At 30.0% G+C, this 22,453-nt stretch overlaps 1 protein-coding gene across 1 annotated transcript in view; it reads left to right on the top strand.

Moving 5' to 3' along the window:
* The window catches only part of LOC129983763 (integrator complex subunit 6 homolog), a 186,514-nt gene that overhangs the window by 140,547 nt on the left and 23,514 nt on the right, over positions 1 to 22,453 (top strand). The window contains exon 3 of the mRNA XM_056093385.1: positions 9,696 to 9,813. Coding sequence (XP_055949360.1) covers positions 9,696 to 9,813 — 118 coding nt within the window. The remainder of the gene's footprint in view (positions 1 to 9,695; positions 9,814 to 22,453) is intronic.

Genomic DNA, 22,453 nt, shown 5'->3' with positions numbered 1-22,453 from the left:
TATTCGTTTTTTAAGCTGGTGTATATTTTCATTCTACAATTTTTATAACCACGTGTAATTATTATTTACTTGATATAAGTCTTTCAGTTATTACAAAATAGAAAAAGAATATGAAAATTCAAAATATAAAATGCAATGAAATTGTGTTTTACCATTGTTATGCTAAATTAAAATAGCCTTAGTTAAATTTTAATAACGTTTTCGTGAGCATTTTTTTTTTTATGAATGACATTTGAAAACATAGTGGATAACGCAAATTACTTTCATGTACAGAAAGGTAGCTAATTTAGAAATACAAACAGTCGTTAAAATACATCAGGGTATTCTATATAAAAATATGTAAAATAAAAATTATTATTTTTATTTTATGTAGCTACAAAAACTCTTTATACATAGAGTTTTTTTTTTTTTTTTGCTTTTTTTTCCGTCTGTATGTTTCTTTCGATTAATTTCTTCAGAGTATAAATGATTCTCTGACTTGAAATTATAAAACTGAGATGATATTGAAATGTAACTTAACATCAGTTTTGAAAGAATTAGTGAGGCTTGATAATACGTTAGAGATTGACATAATCGTACATACAGTCGGTTTTGAGCGACTGTACAAGGCTGAAAGCTATGAATGCATAAGTAATTCTTCTTCTTCTTTCGAAATCGCAGTACAAGGTAACATTAGATGCTATGTCATATAAATTTAATGTATAACTACCCACTTTTAACATATAAAGCATAGATACAAAGAGTATCTTTTCAGACAAGATCGATTCTAGAGGTGAAACCACTATCATGTGATTTCATTTTTGCCGTCTCTTAATATGAGAGTTTCAAACTTTTTAAATTTGTACCAAATGATTCCAGATAAGATCGGCCTTAGAGGTGAAGTCGCTATTATGTGATTTGATTTTTGCAATCTGTTTATATGGAAGTTTTCAAATTTATTAAATTTTATACCTCATAAGATAAATCAAAAATGCATGTGTCATCGTAACGGCGTTCTCGTCTTTCCTATCAAGAATGAATAAATCTTAGTGTTTAGAATTAATTTATAATATTTGCACACTTATATGATTTAATAATATTTGTAAAGGAAACTTTAATGTTATAAAAATAAATAAATAAAAAGAAAGATAACAATGTATTGTAGTAAGTAGCTAATAATTATACATAATCGAAAATATTTAGATTTATTGGTGATGAAAATCAATATGACAAATAGGTCTTTTTTCATTACAGCCATTTTCGAAACTTCAAACTTTATCTTCTCTAATTTCAAGCAATACAAATCGCAACAAGAATCATATGTTAATTAGTGAAATATTAGGGAATGTTTATGATGGTTTTATGTGTTATGTGCTTTTAAGGTTTTATGTGTTTTACTCTACATATTAAATTTTTTATCTTGTACGAACTTTTAATGTTGCTAACCATTACCGAATTCTATAATATTTACATCATTTCGATGTGCAGATTTTTGTTTTTTCATCTTTACTTTTCTTTTCTGCACTAATTTGTCTCTTTTAATCATCAGTTTAGCATTAGATATACGAAAATTTTTATAAAATTTAAAAGATTTTATTTGAGCTAAATGGGTTAAATAATTGTAGATGAAATGTTGAAACTTTTGTATGTAATTTAATGTTGATTATTTTCTCATCTTCTTAACTTTAAATACTGATAGTCATGCAACGCGGACTATTTTAGAAACTTAACACAGTTATGTTTATTGTGCTATAAGTATCTCTAATTATCCTTTTAAATAGAAATATGTTTGAAAAAATATAATAACAGAAAAGAAAGAATCCTTCATTATTGAAATTTTGTATGCACTACAGATTATATTTCAGGATTTACATGATATATATCAGTAGATTATTCAATTGATTTTTTTTTCAGTATAAGAATTCAAGATGTTTCAATAAGAAAGTAAAATGCCGTTTTAAAAGTTTGATAGTGTAAAAATATTTTAAAAGGAAAGAACTTCAGCAAAAATTTCAGCATTGTTTACTTCTGACAATGAATATTAACTATATTTGCCATAGAATTCAAAACTGTTTTAAAACCATACTTTAAACAAAGATCTACACAATATGAAAAAAACATTCATATTGTGTAGAATATGAAAAATATGAAAAAATATGAAACATTCATATTTTGATCAATATGAAAAAAACATTCATTATGAAACAGACATTCATATTTTGATCAACAACAATGGAATGGGGAAAAAACAGGTTTAAATATTATTTACAACAATGAAAATGATTTGGATTTCATTTACAGCAAAGAAAATATTGTAATCAATTGAATTTCAAAAGAAAAAAAATTAAGTTAATTAAAATTTTTACCACATAGGAAATATGATTTTTTTCTTGTATTTTAAAACGGCATAAAAATTATTTTTGGACAATAATATTTTCAGTAATTATTCCAGAAAACTCTAAAATCTCATTTAATTTTTAATTAATTGAAATTATAATTAACATTTTTTAAATTGCTCTGACATGGGCATTCTCATCCTTCAAACTACATATTAGCGAAGTTAGATAATTATAGACCAAGCTGCCTGGCCTATAGAGCACCAATACAAACACACACACACATATTTTCTCCCTTTTTATTAAAAGCTATTAGGTATTAATTTAATTATTACATAACATTATTTTTAATGAACCGGACTTTTAAATACAAATATATTAATTTCCTAAAAAAGAATTGTTTTTCATATATTTACATAAAGCGTAGAAGAATTTTTGTTTTAGTAAAAACGGATATGAAGTTTGTTAAAGTTTGTTTCTTAAGTTCACTGCGTTTCGAATAAAGCATTTCTCAACCCTGTTTAATATTTCAATAAACAATAAATTTTTTTATATATATTATCTATATCTATACTTATAATAAAGCTCAATGTGTGTGTGTGTGTGTGTGTGTTGGCGCTCTACAGGCCAGGTCATTTGACATACAGCTATCAAATTTGGTACATGTATACCTTAGAGGTCGGGAATGTGCACCTGGGGTTCCTTTTTTGAAATTTTAATTTTAATTTGAATTATTAATTAAAAACTAACTTTCCCGCCAAAAAATTCTTCCATTTTCCCCACCGCCAACCTTTCCGCCAAAAAAAAAATCTTCCATTTCCCCCACCGCCAAATGAGTAAGGCTTCCGTTTCTTTTTTCTCCCAACAGTAATGAGGCTAGGGTTAATATTTTTCGGCGGATTGTTTTAAATGATTCTGTTTATTTTCTTAATGTTTTATGCATTTAAAATTAAACATTGTTAATTAATCCATGTTTCAGATTCATTCTGAAGTACTTTTGAATTAAAATAACACAGAATAAAGGAAATTAAAATTGTATAATCTGCCTAGCGTTACCCCAACTGGCATAGAAAAATTCACGCATTTGCGTTACCTAACTGGCGAAGAAAATTCACGCATGCGCATTGTTCTGATTGTTGTCATGACAACCACTTTCAACGGATGATTTAAATTATTTTTAGGTTAGTTGCATGCTTTTGTAAGTAAATTGTATTTATGTTAGTTATATATTTTTTGTATATGCTTATAGTTTTAAGTACATCGTTTTTTAAGTAGTTTTTTTTACCCTGTTTTCAATGATTTAAATTATTTTTAGGTTAATTGTGTACTTTTGTAATTAAATTGTATTTATGTTAGTTATATATTTTTTTGTATATGCTTATAGTTTTAAGTACATCGTTTTTTAAGTAGTTTTTTTAAACCTGTTTTAGACCGATTATTTTAAACGATTCATTTTATTTTCTTAGTGTTTAATGCATTTAAAATGAAACATTGTTCATTAATCGATCTGTTCATGATGAATCTGAGAAAATTTTGTTGACAAATTCTTGAGATATTACATAAATTAAGAAAGATATTCTTTAGTGCCTATAAAGTTTAAACGCTCAGTGACTCTATCATCAGTAATCATATTATTAAAAAAATGCTTTGTTTCAGTAAAAAATATTATTATATTAATTGCAGATTAATCATTTACACTTTAATTTAAAGCATAAATTCTACGAGGGGTAACAGAAAATTAGAGAGATACATATCACGTTATGACTGAAGGCCTTTATAATATTATGAGTGAATTATATAACTATCAAAATTTGAAGTTTTAAAATATTTTGCTGAAGAACCTATTAAAGTTGGAATTGCATAAAATATTTAATTATTAAAATTTTAACGAACATTAAGATTGGCGAACCGGCTGGTCGCCAAAGGCGGCTAGTTATATTATAATCCAAAAGAATACGTAAATTTAAGATCTTTTACTAAATTTCTTATGTTTCAATGTCATTCTTTCTAATGTTTCTTATGTTATTTCTTCTTTTACTAATTTTCTTCTCTTACGTTACTTATTTTAGTGGCTCTATTGTGACAAAAAGAAAAAAAAAAGCCGGTAAGGGGAAAAAAAAATTTGAATTATCTAAAACGAAAGTTTTTACACTGTAACCAGTGAGCGATAAAAAAAAAGTAGACAAGTCTTACAATTGAAATTACTTATAAAGTATTTGATCACATTCAAAAATGAAAGGTCATCTTCCAGTCCAGTAATTGAAAAGAAGCTTTGTAAAAATGTGTTATTTGGAAATGAATTTAAGAAATTTCGGTATAAATTATATCTATCTATAAAAAATATTATTCTTGGACGCGTTTTCAGTTTGGCAATTATTTGTGCAACAAGATCATCTTGCCTATATTTCCTATCCACTTATTTCTGCTGACTGATACTTTTTTACACTCTTCTTTAAATTATGATGAATCTAATGATCTGGTTTTACGTTAACGCTGTGCTATGTCATTATGTTAGACTTAATGTCAACTATGAAAAAATAAATATCTATAAAACAATACATTTCACTAATTAGGTTTCTTTAAAAGATTTCCCAATTTTTGTAACTCTTTTTATTCTCTTCCTTTTTTTGCACTAAAAATAAAATTATTTTCTGCATTTGTTTTTAGTTACTAAGTTTCGCTTAGTATCTATCCCGAAAAGATGTATTTTTCTAGAACAATGCGTTTATTGAAAAGATTACTCATTTTCTGCAAATTTATTGATTTTGTTCTTTTAATTTTTATACAGTTCTTAAGTGGAGCTATGCTTCTATGATAGACTTAATACCTGCTTTGAATATATGTTTAAAATATGCATCTCTTAAAAAAATCTAATTTTTTGTCAATCTTGCTTTTGCATTATCGTCATAAAATGATACCAACTTAAACTTTTGAAAATATCAAAAATTCTAAGCAATATGTTTGAAAATGTTTTATCTTTCCCACTAATATTTTTGATCCTATTTCGTTACACTCCAGAAAAATGGAAATTGGCTAAAGATTCCCTTCTGTTTCGAAAAGAGACCCGATCTCGTCTAATATATGTGATAATATCATTCACATATTTATATATATTCACTAAACTTCATTGTTTTTTTTTTGTTGTTGTTTTGTTTTGTTTCCCCGCACCGACCGAAAGGGAGTTGCCAACTTATAGAAAGGATGTTACAGTACAATCCCAACTATCCGGCTTGGTTTTCTTTTATTGTAATTAAATGAGAAAGGCAAGGCGTCTATTAAGTCATCTACTAAAAACTTTTTCAAAATTTAAATTCTGTAAATTTTGACTTAAAGTCTGTAAATTTTTATCTTAGGGTTACCATTTCATATATGTGTAATCATTTATCAGTGAAAAATAAAATCTGTTTTAGCTAATTTTCTAAAGAATTAGACCTACGGCTTTCTTTAATTCTTTGTTTATGGTTCCTGCATTTAAGTTGTACATTACAGAATTTATGTTAAAATATGAACAGTTTTTTTAATTTACCTTTTCTATAAAATTGTTGAAACTTGCATTGTAGTATATAAACATATATAAACGACTAAAACGAGCCTTCTACTTCAACTAGACACGTTACCGGCAACTGCTTCTATGATTCACGGGGCCGCGGCTGCGTTCACACTGAGATAAATGGAAAGCTTAATACTCAATAAAAAGTGAGAAACTACGTGCTGTAACAGTGAGTCTAGGTATAAAAACTTTGACTTCCGTTATTGGTGGGCAAAGAAATGGGTTCATAGAACTCCGGTCTATCCAGCAATTTTGTAATTCGAGCCATTAGGCCGCCATATTAGGCCGGATACTAAGGAGTGCACAGTGCTAGCTCACTCAAATATTGTAAAGATGATATGAATCGGAGAGTATTGCTTTTTATTTCGAATGTGAAGGAAAGAAGAAAAATGGGGTATTAATGTTAATATTTTTGGTTTTACTTTTTCTTAGCTTCTCGAGTACCTTGCTTACCTGAGAGGGTATAAGACCTTAAAGGAACTGTATTTTTAAAGCAGCTACCACATTTTGGAGCCATCTCTTAGAAAGAATCGGCTAATGAGATCTACACCATATACTCTTAACTTTTACGAATGGATTTACTCTATTTCCATATCTAATATTTTTTCGGGACAGAGTCATGAAAATATAGATTTTACAAAATATAGATTATGATGGTTCCCCAGCATGATCACTGAGGGCTTGAATTCCTCTGCTATTTGGCGATAAATGCCTTGATTGTCTTGTTGGAAATCTTTTTAATAAATTTTGGCATTCTCAGTACGTAACCTCGGATCTGAAAATCCATTGAAAAATTCTTTCTGGTAAAAATTCTCCTGGTAATAGAGATGCATAATCCACGATTTTTTGAATAACAAATAATATTGCTATTGTTATTTTTAAATATGCGTTCCAAATATCTGTTATTTCAATCATATTATTAATTAAAAATTATTACTTAAAATTAAATATAAAATTTATTAATTGTAATTAATACTTAATTTACTAATTTAAGTAACGTGTGATTGAATTAATTTATCTGTTTCAGCTTACTTCTTAAATTTTTTTTCTCAAAACTATTTATTTAATTTATTTATTAGAGTGAACCATTTTCTGGAAAAGATGAGTTAAAAATATATGTCATTTCTTTAAAATGTTTACTTTAGTCCTATATTCTACCAATAGATGGCGCCAGCAGTAAACAGAATACATGTAATCAAAGTCAATCATGTCACGAGCAATTAAAAATGATCTGTATGGAATAGTGCATCATCAAATACGAATATCGATCACTCAGAAGTGGAGCGGTGACTTCGCACTTTCCGGTGAAATCACCGCTCCAATAAATTTCAGTGATATGCAATTTAATGATACGATACGATAATTTCAATAACCGGTCCGTTCACTTTTCAATCCAATCACAAATTTCTTTCGAGAGCTTCCATTGGACAGATCGTATCGATTGTTACTTTCCAGTGAAATCACCGCTCCGACAAATTTCAGTGATATCGTATCGATTGTTACTTTCTATCGTGATCCAAAACCTGTAATCGATATATCATCAGTAAGATCGTATCAAGGATTTGAATCACATCCCTCTTTGAAAAGTATTGATCACTTGTATTTGTGACTTTTTGATATTGGTTACGTAATAACCGCTCTTAAAATATTCGTCATCCCTACCTGGTAAAGCATGGCCAGGTTTTTAGCTTCTTTTAATTTTGAAAAAAAAAGTAGTGATAAAACATTGATTTTTTTTAATAAATACAAAATAGCAATGAGTGCGAACAGTTTTCAGATGAGAAAAGATGGATCGAATAAGCTACTTTTCATGAGATGCTGTCGCCATTTTGTTTGATTATAGTTTCTCATGGGCATCTGTAAACCTTACGTCTTCACCATACGAGATGATCCATTAGATAGGTGATGTACTGTTGACTTCCATATATCAATGGTCTGGGTAATTAGCCTCCTGAATGATTAGTCTGCTAGGGACCAGGCAAAGAAGACATTTCTTGGGCTTGGAGTTAGGACAATCCAAACCCAAGAAACAGAATACAAGTTCTTGGGGGTGACTCTAAGAGTATATATTCCATCTAGCATTAATACAAACATCGTATCTAGGAATGTGAAGAGTTGATGGCCACCTTCCCTTGTTAAGCTACGTGTTGGGTGGTGCCTTCGTACCTGAAAGTTGTCAATATCATATTAGGTAAAAAAAAAAAAATCCGGGTCCCTTCAGTGGGCATTAAAATGAAACCAAAAACTTTTTTGTAACTCCTTTTTAACTCGTTAGTTATCATTAGTCATGTCTCGATTACAAAAGGGACTTTTGAAACTGTATCACCATTCCATATTCACAAAGCAATAACCAGGGCTGTTGCATCGATTTCATCGATTCAGGGAATAATGTCCGGTGTTCTGGAGATTTGTTTGTAGAAGTAATCTTGCAAACGAAACTAGCAAAAACGGAAACTTAAAAAACTGATACTCAAGAACATGGCTATCCTTCAGATCCAACATAGATGCTGGTTTTTGAAGATGGATATTATTCTTAAAGGAACCCCACAACCAAAAGTCGCAGGGGTGATATACTTGCGAAGAGAGAGAGAGAGAGAGAGAAATAATACATGGCAAAGAAGATTAAGTTCCTTACCTGCTGCATCTCTCATTTTTCAGCATGATGGTTCCAGCATTCATTACACCGGCTTCATCAGTGAAATTTGGCAAAACCTAAATATTGTATCTGAGCAACAACGTATCGAGCTTGGAATTGCGATAAATTGGCTGCTAGATAGCCAAACTTATCATGCTACGACGTCTTTTTCCAATGTCATTCGAAAACAACTAATTAAATCCACTGGAATCTCTGTCGTTAGCATCTCTATTATTGCTAACGAGGTCAGAGATATGGCAGAGATTTATCAAAATTATATAATTCTGTATGTCGCCTATGTCAAATCTGTGCAAGAATTTAAGGTAGAAATTTCTTCTGTAGCTTTTACTTTTTGTTTTTGTAAATCTCTTGATTAAGATACTTTAATATAATTTCACATTAATTTTTTTTGTATTCTTCCATTTAATTCTTTTTACTCTAACTACCAAAAACATTTATTTTCTTGCAATACCATGTAATTCCGAATCATCCTCATAAAAATTACAATGATCATCCCAAAATAGCTTTTATGTTTATGTTTTTGTTTTTCAAAAGAGGGCGTTAATAAAACTAATTAAACTAATCGAAATCATCTTTGTAACCTAAACCCCCCCTTCCTCAAGTTTGCTAAGTATTTAATCACTCCGTGTATTTGGTTCATTATCTTTCATTTCTGATAGGACAGTTAGTATTTTTTTAAATATTCATTCACAAATGTTCTTGGGAAAAAAGCCTCATCTTCAAGAAGCATAGTTTAGTCGTTTTCCACTAACTCTATTCCTGAAGAGGTCACCTGACCCTTCATATAGCTGAAGATTAAAAGAAATGATTGTGCAATCTAAATATACGTTAAATTACACAGCATTTGAAGAAGTAAATGATCCTTTAATTCTTTGTTCCATTTTCCGCTAATAAGTTGAAACCGTTTCAAAACTGTTTCAAACTGGACAGAAAACTTTTCTTTCATATTTCCTTCCAGTGGCTGTCAAATATTCTGAAATATTAAGCAAACTTTTATCGTAATTTTGATTCTCAAGTTTAAAATCTTGATTCCTTTTTTAATGCAAAAGTAATTTTTAAATTACCATTTTGAAGCTTATTTTAAGAGGACGAATGAATTTGATCTAGTACAAGTTAAACAATTAAAAACCCAATACTTTAGTTCCATATTAATGAAATTTTCGTTTACTTTCAGAGTTATTCCTTCCACAACTTTATTGGAGTTGAGAAGTGAAATTAGAGAGCAACTGGGAACTGAAAATGTCCCTGATGCCTACGTCTTCCTGCGCAGTGTTGGAAGAAATTTCACACAAGTAAGATATTTTATAAATTTCCACTCTAATTCAGGCCTTGAATTATGAGTCCTGACCCCAAGAACAGACTCAAACATTAATATCGGAGCCACAAATGAATTGCCATCGTTTGTATTCAATAAGCATGAAAAGGTCATCAGGAAAAATGATATCTAACAGTTTTTTATTTATTTTGATTTGATTTTTTTTCTCATTATAGCTAGTCCCACGGGGGGCACCTCGTCATTGAGGATGAGAAACTTCTGGCATGATGGTTGATTCTCGCCATCCTTGTGGGTACACGAAAAAGTGGGGGGGGGGGCTCCTCCCATCGGTGACGGGACGTACTTCCTTAGGGAAGAGTTATACCGTGGCCAGTGATGGCCCTTAGGACTCAACCATAGTTTCCGCCAGTGTCGCTGCTGAGGCTGTCCGTCACCGATGGGAAGAGTTATACCGTGGCCAGTGATGGCCCTTAGGACTCAACCATAGTTTCCGCCAGTGTCGCTGCTGAGGCTGTCCGTCACCGATGGGAAGAGTTATACCGTGGCCAGTGATGGCCCTTAGGACTCAACCATAGTTTCCGCCAGTGTCGCTGCTGAGGCTGTCCGGTCATTCAGAGATTTCCGCATGCCTTCCGGCGGGTCGGAGTAGCCTGTTTATGGTTGTGGTTCTCATTATAGTTGCCAAAACCTGAACGATAATACAATTTAAACTTCTCCACATACGAAGTACATAAAGGGATTCGAGATTTTGATGTATCGTTTCCCCGAGTCCGAAAACAACATTTATTTACTTGCATCTATATGTCTCACAGACATATAGATGCAAATAAATAAATGCTGTTTTCGGACTCGATAGCTCAAAAACGATTTGAGTTAGGTCTTGAATCAAAAATCATTTGAGTGATCGTGGTCCTTACTTTAAATTTGTGAATTTCCATACATTTTTTAATGAAATCCATTTACAGGAAGTACTTGTAAGCACTCATTCACTTGGTGTGCAAGTGAATTCGATAAACACAAAACGCAATGAATAAAATTCAATACAATGTTTTAACATCTAATGTGTTGATCCATAACAAATTTTGAAAAATATTGAAACGCAATATTTCAATTCAGAAAACGCAATGACTTAAAAAATAATGAAATTTGTTGTGTGATCATGTTTTTAAAATTGTAGCTTTTGTATCAAATTTTCATTTTAACCGGATAATAAAAAGGGGGTTGTATTCTCAGATTTCTCCAGTATATGCGAAGCACAAAATATTCTTATGTGGAATTCTGAGAACTCGTGGCACTCATGGCCTTGCTCAAGAATCACAGTTTTCGTATTGCGAGGAAGTGGGCAACACCTCTATTAGGGAATATGCCAAAAAATTTAGAACAAACCATTGTCGCTATTTCTAAAAGCATGAGCAAAATGGTATGAAAGAGTAAAGTGTTAATGATTGAATATTCGTTTTAAACAATATTCAAGGATATTTCGATTGCATTGGATAGTTGCATCGATTACGACGTCATATGCATAGAGACTATTGTACTTTAATACATACTAGCCGTCTTTGGCGACAAGTTTGCTCGCCTAGATTATTGAATTTTCAGGCGATGAATGATTAATATGGAATGAATTTTAAAATCAAATTCAGTTTGTTATTTAAAAAGACTGAAAGATAAGATTTCAATAGAATCATTCTACTACAAATTATTTTGTGGAAATTAAAAATGCACACACCATGAAATGAAAACAGAAATGAAATCCTGCTGTTGAAGTAACGTTTGAAGAAGATAATTTTTTAATCTTAATTTTAACACAGACAAAATTAAGCGATTGAATATTTTAATGGATGCGTTTGAATTTCATCATAATATTATTTCACACTGAAACCAAAATAAATTTAAAAAATATATTAGAAATAAAGATAGAAAATTATACGAAAATGAAACTGATAGCATTAAGGAGGTAATTTTTTGAGTTGCAAGATAAAGCAAAAACCGTTTTAGGGAAATAATAATTTGGAAGATATGAACACCAGTTTTTGTAAAAAAATCATAGCAAATTTCCGTCTCGAGACAATTAAGTCTATTCTTTAGCTCAATTTAACTTTGTTTGACTCTCGTTTCTAATATCTCGACTATTACATATCTTTCCTCGGACAAAACGGAGTATTTTGGAACACAGCCGAGAAATTCTAATACCATTTTGTAGACCCATTAATTAGTTAAATGAAGTGTTGAATAAAGTGCAGATGTAAAAACATCCAAAGTAGCAGTCAGACGTTTGTATCAAACTTACTTTATATTTTACCATTCGACAACAAGTGATAAGAGGGGTTTTTGTGCCACGTACGTTAGCGTTTTATAAAAATATATATTTGAATTGACTGCCATTATTTTACGAATAAAAACAATCGTTAATAGCAATCTATACTTATAATAAAGCTCAATGTGTGTGTGTATGTGTGTGTATGTGTGTGTGTGTGTGTGTGTGTGTGTGTGTGTGTATGTGTGTGTGTGTGTGTGTGTGTTGGCGCTCTACAGGCCAGGTCATTTGACATACAGCTATCAAATTTGGTACATGTATACCTTAGAGGTTGGGAATGTGCACCTGGGGTCCCATTTATTGAAATTTTAATTAGAATTTTAATTATTAATTAAAAACTAACTTTCCCGCCAAAAAAAATCTTCCATTTTCCCCACCGCCAACTTTTCCGCCAAAAAAATCTTCCATTTCCCCAACCGCCAAATGAGTAAGGCTTCAGGTTTTTTTTCTCCCAACAGTAATGAGGCAAGGGTTAACGTTTTTCGGCGGATTATTTCAAACGCTTCTGTTTATTTTCTTAATGTTTAATGCATTTAAAATTAAACATTGTTAATTAATCCATGTTTCAGATTCATTCTGAAGTACTTTTGAATTAAAATAACACAGAATAAAGGAAATTAAAAATGTTTAATCTGCATAGCATTACCCCAATTGGCGTAGAAAAATTCACGCATTTGCGTTACCTAAATGGCGAAGAAAATTCACGCATGCGCATTGTTCTGATTGTTGTCATGACAACCACTATCAACGGATGATTTAAATTATTTTTAGTTTAGTTGCATGCGTAAGTAAATTGTATTTATGTTATATATTTTTTGTATATGCTTATAGTTTTAAGTACATCGTTTTGTAAGTATTTTTTTTTAACCTGTTTTCAATGATTGAAATTATTTTTAGGTTAGTTGCATGCTTTTGTAATTAAATTGTATTTATGTTAGTTATATATTTTTTGTATATGCTTATAGTTTTAAGTACATCGTTTTGTAAGTATTTTTTTTTAACCTGTTTTCAATGATTGAAATTATTTTTAGGTTAGTTGCATGCTTTTGTAATTAAATTGTATTTATGTTAATTATATATTTTTTGTATATGCTTATAGTTTTAAGTACATCGTTTTTTAAGTAGTTTTTTTAAACCTGTTTTAGACCGATTATTTTAAACGATTCATTTTATTTTCTTAGTGTTTGATGCATTTAAAATGAAACATTGTTAATGAATCGATCTGTTCATGATGAATCTGAGAAAATTTTGTTGACAAATACTTGAGATATTACATAAATTAAGAAAGATATTCTTTAGTGCCCATAAGGTTTAAACGCTCAGTGACTCTATTATCAGTAATCATATTATTAAAAAAAATGCTTTGTTTCAGTAAAAAATATTATTATATTAATTGCAGATTAATCATTTACACTTTAATTTAAAGCATAAATTCTACTAGGGGGAACAGAAAATTAGAGAGATACATATCACGTTATGACTGAAGGCCTTTATAATATTATGAGTGAATTATATGACTATCAAAATTTGAAGTTTTAAAATATTTTGCTGAAGAATTATTAAAGATGGAATTGCATAAAATATTTAATTATTAAAATTTTAACTAACATTAAGATTGGCGAACCGGCTGGTCGCCAAAGGCGGCTAGTATTAAATAAACTAACGGAAGTGGTTTCCTCTAAACTTTTTCGTATATTCACTAATGAAGGTTTCATCCCCCTTTTCGCAGCATAAAAATTGCGGAGGTAAAATCCTAGATGGGCCCACCTCTTGGCGACTTATTTGAAATCTCGCCAAGTACTAACGTCTAACGCCAATTTGACGTCTAAGTTGCCACATTGGCGTGGTTATCGCTACTCGTTTGGCAAGAGTTCAAAAAGACGCCAAGAGGTGGGCTGTGCTAGGATCCACCCATTGCGGATTTTTAACAAGGCCGTGAATGCCATAAAGGTTCAACTTTTTATATTCTGTGCCTTTCACATGGACGTTTTGTGCTTCCTAATATAAAGAAGGAAATAGAGTATGCATTTTGAAACACTTTTTTCGACCCATTGAAACCAGAGTTCGCCACAGAGCTACAATGTGAGTAATAAGAATATATTATACAAAATTTCATTTATAAGTCTTTGTATTTTCGTATTATAATGTTTACGTGCTTGAAAATGAAAAAAACGCTAGATAGTTAATCCGATAACCGGTTTTTTTAAAAAAAAATTATACAAATTTGCATTTAAGTACTACTTCCGTATACCAAATTTTATCCATCTTGTTCTTTATATTTGGCAGTTGCAGTCATACTTTGACGAGCGCTTTGTATAACGAGAAAAACAGAATGTAAAAAATCGCTTACGAGCAATGTTTCTCAAAACGAGTGACGAGGGGTTATTGTGATGTCACATTCAGAATCGTGCCTGTATTTCGGGTATCAGTCTATATGTAACAGTTGTTTGTTGATGTTTTTTTAAATTAAAGCAGAACTATAAAATATACTGTTAAATAAAATGTAAATAAATAAAAATACGAGATACTTTGACAAGCGCCATAGTTTCACAATGCAGCATGAAACATAAATATTCCAATAACATGCAAACACAAAAACCGGCATTGCTTGCTGTAACACATTCTGTATAACAACAAGAAGTTGTGAAGGAGATTTCGTCATCAGAGGAAGATGTATCTGCCTCAGTTCTTTATTCAAAAGAGATGCTGAAAGCATGAAAAAATTGCCTCAAAATAGCGTCAATTTCCAGTGAAATAAAGGAGATGCTGAAAGCATGAGATGACTTCCTCAGTATAGCATCAATTTCCAATAAAATAAAGGAGATGCTGAAAGCATGAGATGACTTCCTCGGTATAGCATCAATTTCCGTGAAATAAAGGAGATGCTGAAAGCATGACATGTTGTCAGTATAGCATCAATTTTAAGTGAAATAAAGGAGATGCTGAAAGCATGAGATAACTTCCTCAGTATAGCATCCATTTCCAGTGAAATAAAGAAAATGCTGAAAGCATGACGACTTTCTCAGTATAGCAACAATTTCCGGTGAAATAAAGGAGATGTTGAAAGCGTGAGATGACTTTCTCAGTATAGCATCAATTTCAAGTGAAATAAAGGAGATGCTAAAAGCAGGAGATGACTTCCTCAGTATAGCATCAATTTCCAATAAAATAAAGGAGATGCTGAAAGCATGGGAGGTTGTTTATTGTTTGTTGAGAAGCCTCGCTCTGATAATGCCATAACTATGCGCACTGTAAATTTATTTAACGATAATGTTGTGTCTCATTTTCTCTAAATTTTGAAGTGTACTCAAGGACATGTGACGTTTGTCTTCGGATACGTAGAAAAATTTTAGTACTTTTAAAGCGTACCCAAAAACATGTCGCATAACTTTCTTGTAAAAAAACATACAGTAGACTCCCGATTATCCGCGGGCGGGTTATCCGCTCTTGCCGCACAATTTTTTTTTTTTTTTTGACTGATTTTTTCAAAAAAGTGCAGTTTTACAGTTATGCTTTTGTAATTACATAATACATTACAGTATTAAAACAGTGCATATGTATTAATTTTTCTGTGTATCCTTGACGCCTCTCGTAAGTTCAAAGCACTTTTCTGTTTTCATTAACAAAATGCATTTTAGGTTCGTTTTGAGTGATATACTAAAATATTAAGCGTTAGTTAAACATTTCCTGCTGTTTATTTTACTTTTTATTGTACATAAAACGATTTTTCAAAGTTGGAATGACTGTTTTCTTTTTTGCTATACCCGTTTTTAGCTTTTTTCGGATTATCCGCGATTTTTGTTATCCGCGGCGGCCGAGCCACCCAATTCCGCGGATAATCGGGAGTGTACTGTACATTATAAATAATAAATTACCTTATTATTATATAGTTGTTTTCAGAATAGAGTGCATCATCCTATTTTTACATTGATCCTATGGGTGAAATCGTTTCTCTCAGCGAGTGTTCTGCATTACGAGCAAGATTCGGGAACGAATTACGCTCGTTAAACGAGGCTTAACTGCTTTATATCGCGTTCACTTGCACTCGGACCTGCGAATGAATTTCGTTCAAAATTTGGTAATATTTTGAATTGTATAACTATTTTGAACTGTATATTTGAAGTGTATAAATTTTGTGTACCAGATACCAAATTTCATCCGTCTAGCTCAAAAGGATTTTGAGTGATCTTGTTCACAGACAAGCGAATGTAATTCCAAAAATGTGTTTTATGCGGCGAAGTTTGAAATGCGAAAATTCGTCAAAACCTCTAACTGGAATTTTTCAAGATCGCAATACTTTCTCTTTGTATATTTCGCATACGATAGAAAAAAAAAAAGTATGGAAACATTACTCACAAAAGCATTATTAAGATGGTAAAAATATCTATCAAATGGTTTCTTCCATGTTTACTTTCCGTAAACCGCTTTAATGTACTCTCTTTAGAAATGAATATTTATCCTCTTATCTTCATGAAAAAAAGAATATTTAAACAGAAAAGATTTTGGCGCACAGAAAAAGGAGGAAGTGGGGGGGGGGAGGCTGTAATTCTTGAAGAAGTCTGACATCAATAAAGGTAATTATGATAACAAAACATTTCACATCCATTAGACTTCTGATAGCAAATAAATCTGAAAAGTTTGTCTCTTTCTCTCTTTTCTTTCTATTCCTCGCCATTGTAATAATTTGTTCTGTATGGAATTTGCACGCGATCGAGCACTTAAGAAACGTTTCTTCTTACACATCTAAGCTATTCTTCAATACATCGCTAAATACGTCATTTTACATCATATCTATGTCAGTGGAATGTTCTAAGACGACCAACTAGTTCGAAACGAAAACTTTAAGGTGAGTTTTAAGTTTATTTTACCTTTACTTTGTTAAAATAGCATTGAGAACCATTATGAAATACTTAGTGGGATTGTCTCTCGTAAAATGCAGTATACACAGAGAAAATTTTGTAAAGAAGAAAATCAAAAGATTCATTTCGAAATTTTGACGAATCTTCAAGTTCCAAATTTATTTGCGTCCGAAAAACACATTTTGGAATTTGTCAGTCTAAACACGATAGCTCAAAATAGCTTTGAGTTTGTCATGAAATTTAGATTGAGATGTTAAACTTTGATTTGTAAATTTCTGCCAAATTTTGAATGAAATCCATTAATGGGGAGATATCTATCTGTCTATATGAGATCAAGTGAAGAAAATAACTTCAAAACTTAAACAGATAAATAGATAAAATTTAGCACACAATTTTAGCATCTAAATTGTAGAGGCATATTAAATTTGAACTAAATTCGGCGGCGAGCATGCATATAATAAATAGATACTATGCAGAATCGACAGACTGTCTACACATTAAAAAGCATGTAAGCTCGATAATTCAAAAACACAACAACTTGGATTGGTAAATTTGTTATGTAATCTAAATCGATTGATAAAAAGATATCCAAAACACATATTCCGTTTCTTTACTATACCACGAAGTACAATACACTCATGCTCAGGACTCAGAAAATAAAAATCTGAGCATCCGTGGCCTTCCTCAAAGTCTATAATTTTATATGGGCAGAAAACACTTTTAATAGATATTTTTATCGTGTTTATTTCTATTTATAAGTTTCACATGATTGTTCCATAAGGTAATAATGAGTGTTCGGAAATCCTTTTTTAAAGACTTTTTGATAAAAATTTATAGAAAAGATAGATAGATGGTAACAGCAGTGCTAGAATTAGATTTAAACTGGAAGCTGAAAAAAGTACCAAGATGGCTATTGTATAAATAATTCTACCGTTAAAAATACTCTTTTTTTTTTTTTAATTTGTGAAAAAAACACATTGGTTAAAAGTGACTTTTATTTTTACTGCACAGTTGTTATAGTATGATTTGTGTCACTGAGATATTATTTAATTCGGAATGTAACCATTTGAAGCATTTTAATTTAAATTAAACTTCACAAAAATAATACTTAAAAAAATTTTTTTAATAATTTTTCTAAATTGTATGCAATTATTGAAAACACATACATTTTACTCTAAAAAAATAAAAAGTCATGCATTCTAAAGTTAAAAGAAAGTTTCATGAACACTATTCCCGGTGTATTTTTTTTTCTTTCTTGTTTTGAATTTTAAAACTCAATATTAAAATGGAAGTTTTATTGCAATGCATAAAACGATAAAGCTACAATATAGTGCATTATTGCTTTACAATATGTACATAAATGTTTGATGGGAATTTTAAGTGCATGAATTTCAGCCACATATAATGTGTTTTAGATTCATAAATCGATGCTGCATCATAATTTAAGATAATTAATTCAAATATCTAAATCTGATTTCGTACTCGGATTGCATAGATGGTTGAATTCAAATCCATTAAAAACGTAAGTGTAAAATATAGTGAAAAAGTATCTTTATAATGTATTTTGGTGATTAAAAAAAAATCTTTAAAAATCACTTCATACTTTCTATGAACTAAAGAAATCCAAAAATAAAATCTATATGAATAAAATGTCATTGTTTATTTTTTTGTTTGAACCTTATAAATTCCACATCTCTGGACGGATTTAAACGAAATTTGGCACACATATTCTTTAACACCTAAAGGGATTAATTACAATATTAAAAAGTTTCTACGGCTCTCTAAAAGAAGGTGAAATAAGGATTGAAATATTTTGCGATTTTTTTTCGTAAAACCTTCTGAACAAACCATTGTAAAAAGAATATCTTTAGATTATTTTAAGATTTAAAAAATTTAGCTTTATATTAACATCAATTTCATTTTCGTACAATTTTTCTCTGATTGTTAATTAACTTTCCAACGTTATTTTAAACACAACTTTAAAAAAAAATTTCCTTTTTGTTTTATCGAAATATTAAATTTATTTAACTGTTTAATCACATATAACATTTGCTATTCTAATGTTAAGCTGGTTTCTATAAATATTTTGATTTTTGATGCGTAAAGAAAAGCAAAAAATTGTAATATGCGCTTACTGTAATTCATTATTAAACATCTACCTTTTAAAATTTTTGCAGTTTCTTTCTTTAACTTTTGGTGGAAATTCTTCTCACATTTTTGCACTTTTAAAATTTTAATGTTCTGTTAGCTAATATATCATATATCTGTTTTTTTTTTCTGTTTTTTTTTTACTTTGAGTTTATTGAACAAGATTTTATTTGTTACTGTAAATTATCCCGTATTTATTGCATTATTATATCACACCAGCTTCAGTCATAATTTTAAAATGCATTAATAAACATTTCTTTTTAGCTTTTATTTTCCTAACAACAGGCTTTAGTCCTTCATAAAATTCATAATACCTGCAGTTCAGACTTAAGTTTTTTTTATTCCTGTCGAACATTGTTACCATATCAACAATATTGGGTTTTGAATATTTGATGCCACATTATGGAGAATATGAATAACACGGCCCTGAAATAGAGTGGATATGAATGGGGATCATCAAACCTGTACAAAGTCAAAACAATTTCTACCAAAAATAAATAGGCATAGTAAAAAATCGTTTCTAAATATATTTTTATTTATATATGCATTGGCATTCTGTAAAGCGCATGTTTCATTTTCTTCAACGAAAATTGTTTATTTGCACATTGTCCGAATTTCTGTGTTGGTATTCCCTTTTTAACACTAATGTATATTGAGACGTACATGTATTATTAGATCAAATATTATATCATAAATCTGACACCAAAAAGTTTTTAGTTTGCCTTTTCTTTGAAGTGAATTACTTAAAAAAAAAAAGCAGTACCAATCTAGAAATTCAGTGTTTCCACAATGGCCAATTATTTTAGCTTCAATTATTACAATTGAATGTATTAAAGTTTTCAATGGATTAAATATAAATTTGTACGATATAAAAGTATTTGTATTTTAGTTTTTCTTATCTACATACAGAGAGGATAAATGTTGCGTGTGCAGCGGTTAGTGCAATATAAATCAGTGGTGGATTAAAAAGTAAAAATAGAATTCCTCCCCCCTATTCAAAGGGCTAAAAATAGCTGTTCTCAGAAAAATAACCTTTTCAACAAAAGAAAAAAATTATTAAAAAAACATCTGCAGTGTTTTTTTTTTTTGTTTTTTTTTGCTGTAAAAAGGTTTTTTTTTTTTTTTTTTTTTTTTTTTTTGTAACAGATGTGCATGAATGTCATTTAATTGACCTGAAAAATTAACGATTAGCCGTCTTTGGCGATCAGCTAGTTCACCGGCATATATGGTTGCGAAAATGTTCAATCAAATATTTTGTGTATTTGGTTCTAAATAATTTTCACAGAAAAACATTTTGAAGTGCAAAATCTTCATAGGCATAATATTTTAGAAGTCTGTACATTGTAGTATGCATTTTCCTAATCATCTGACATTTCTTAAATTCGAACTTCAATTTGAAATAGAAGTGATTAAACTTTAACTAATACAAAAAAAAAAAAAAGTTGTAGCTGAGACCAAGCTTTTTTTAAAAATATGGTTATAGAAGATAGAGCTGTTGAGCATTGAAGTCTAAGTACAGGATATTTTCATATTTATATATAATATTTTTCCTAATTTATGCAATATCACAGAGCATTATTCAATACAAATTTCTCCGATTCTATATAAAATTCAGATCATTACATTAAGAAATAAAATTATTAAATATAGTTCATAGTATTGTAAGTTTGTGTAAAAATTTAACAGAGTATTTATTGACTCAAACTATATAAAAAAAAAAAAATTTCTATCAAATATATGTGCCTATTAAAAACAATTTAGAAATTAACTTTTAGACCCCAGGTAGATTGGATATCCTATATATATAATTCATGTTCACTTTAAATAATACAGAATTATTGAATCAATCATATAGATATTTATAAAGGTCACAGAACATTTATATCCTGTATTCATTTTTCCAAAACATATTATGTTACATACGGATACTTGCTAAAAATTATATTTCTAGTTTTAGTTTGAATTAAGAGCTAATTTAAACTTTTACTTTCAAGTTGCGTCAGCTTGGTGGTAACACGGTGAAGAAAAGTAATTAATTTCTGGTATTCGAAGTATAGAGAAAATATTGTAATCGTCAAAAAATTCGAACTTGGCATTTTCACGAATCTCCACGCTTTAGACCTCATTGAGTCCGAAAAACATATCTTTGAAACTGTCTGTCCGCCTATAAAAACAATAACGCAAAATCGGTTTGAGTTAGATGGATGAAATTTAGTATACGGTTTTTACACCAAATTTGTAGAGTTCTATGACATTTTGTTGAGAGGAAGTCTGTCCGAATATACGTTAATGCGATAACACAAAACGAAGTGAGCTGTATAGACAGTATTCGGTGTACAGATTTAACATCTATAACGTATACAACTAACAAATTTTAAGTCAAATCTAACAAAGATTTGAATGTTTGTCGGTCTGCATTTTCGGACAATAGACAGTCAAACATGCAAATACGATAACTCAAAAACACAACGACTTAACTATATCGACTCAGTGTGGAATTTTGTGACTACAAGCATAGTTTTATGTCAAATTTTTGTTTCAATCGATTGGGAAAAATGTGTCTAAAACACAAATTCGATTTTCGGATACTATTAACCGCATGCCAGGGATTCATCGCCAAAAAATTCTCCAAGGGTGAAACGATAGAATCAGTAAAAGTGCTGAATTCACGCCAAAGGTTAATATTTTGTAGCTATTGTACACCAATGCCATGCAAGGCGTTCTCTGGAATAACTTTAGCATAGTGTAAGCGAGAAAGATTTGGGGAGACTACTCGAGCTAGTTTTCTTTATGTAGCGTGTAATGCGCTCGAGATGATTAGTTTTATATTTATTTTATATGAAATATATGGTTGAAAAATATGATTAAAATATTTTTTTTGAAATTGATTATAAACAGAATTTTCCCCATTTGTGATTGTGTCACTTTTCTGGCAAAAAAAAAAAAAAGTTCCAAACATTTCTACGCCATTTAAAATGTATATTTCAATGAGAAAAGAAATTGTGTTAGCGAAACAACAAACACTCGAAAAATTTATTAGTATATAATAATCTATTTTAATTATGACCCAGTGTCTAATTTTTAAACCATTAGAGATAAGCATATACTTCCAAATGGGAAAAGTTATAAAAACATTTTGTTGAATTTTTAAACATTTTTGAAACATTTTTTTTTGTGTGTGTGTGTGTCAATTAATATATTTCTGAAGAAATTATTAGGTCTGATTTGACGGACGTAAATGTTGATAAAATAAATAGCTATATTTATTTTATTAACATTTGTAAAATGTTTAAATAAATCTACTTTATTTATTATCATGAGAGAATATGATG

This window comes from Argiope bruennichi, chromosome 9, assembly GCF_947563725.1.
Source record: "Argiope bruennichi chromosome 9, qqArgBrue1.1, whole genome shotgun sequence".
NCBI lineage: Eukaryota > Metazoa > Arthropoda > Arachnida > Araneae > Araneidae > Argiope > Argiope bruennichi.
The sequence above is the reverse complement of the archived record's forward strand: the minus strand, read 5'-3'. Positions and strand labels throughout refer to the sequence as shown.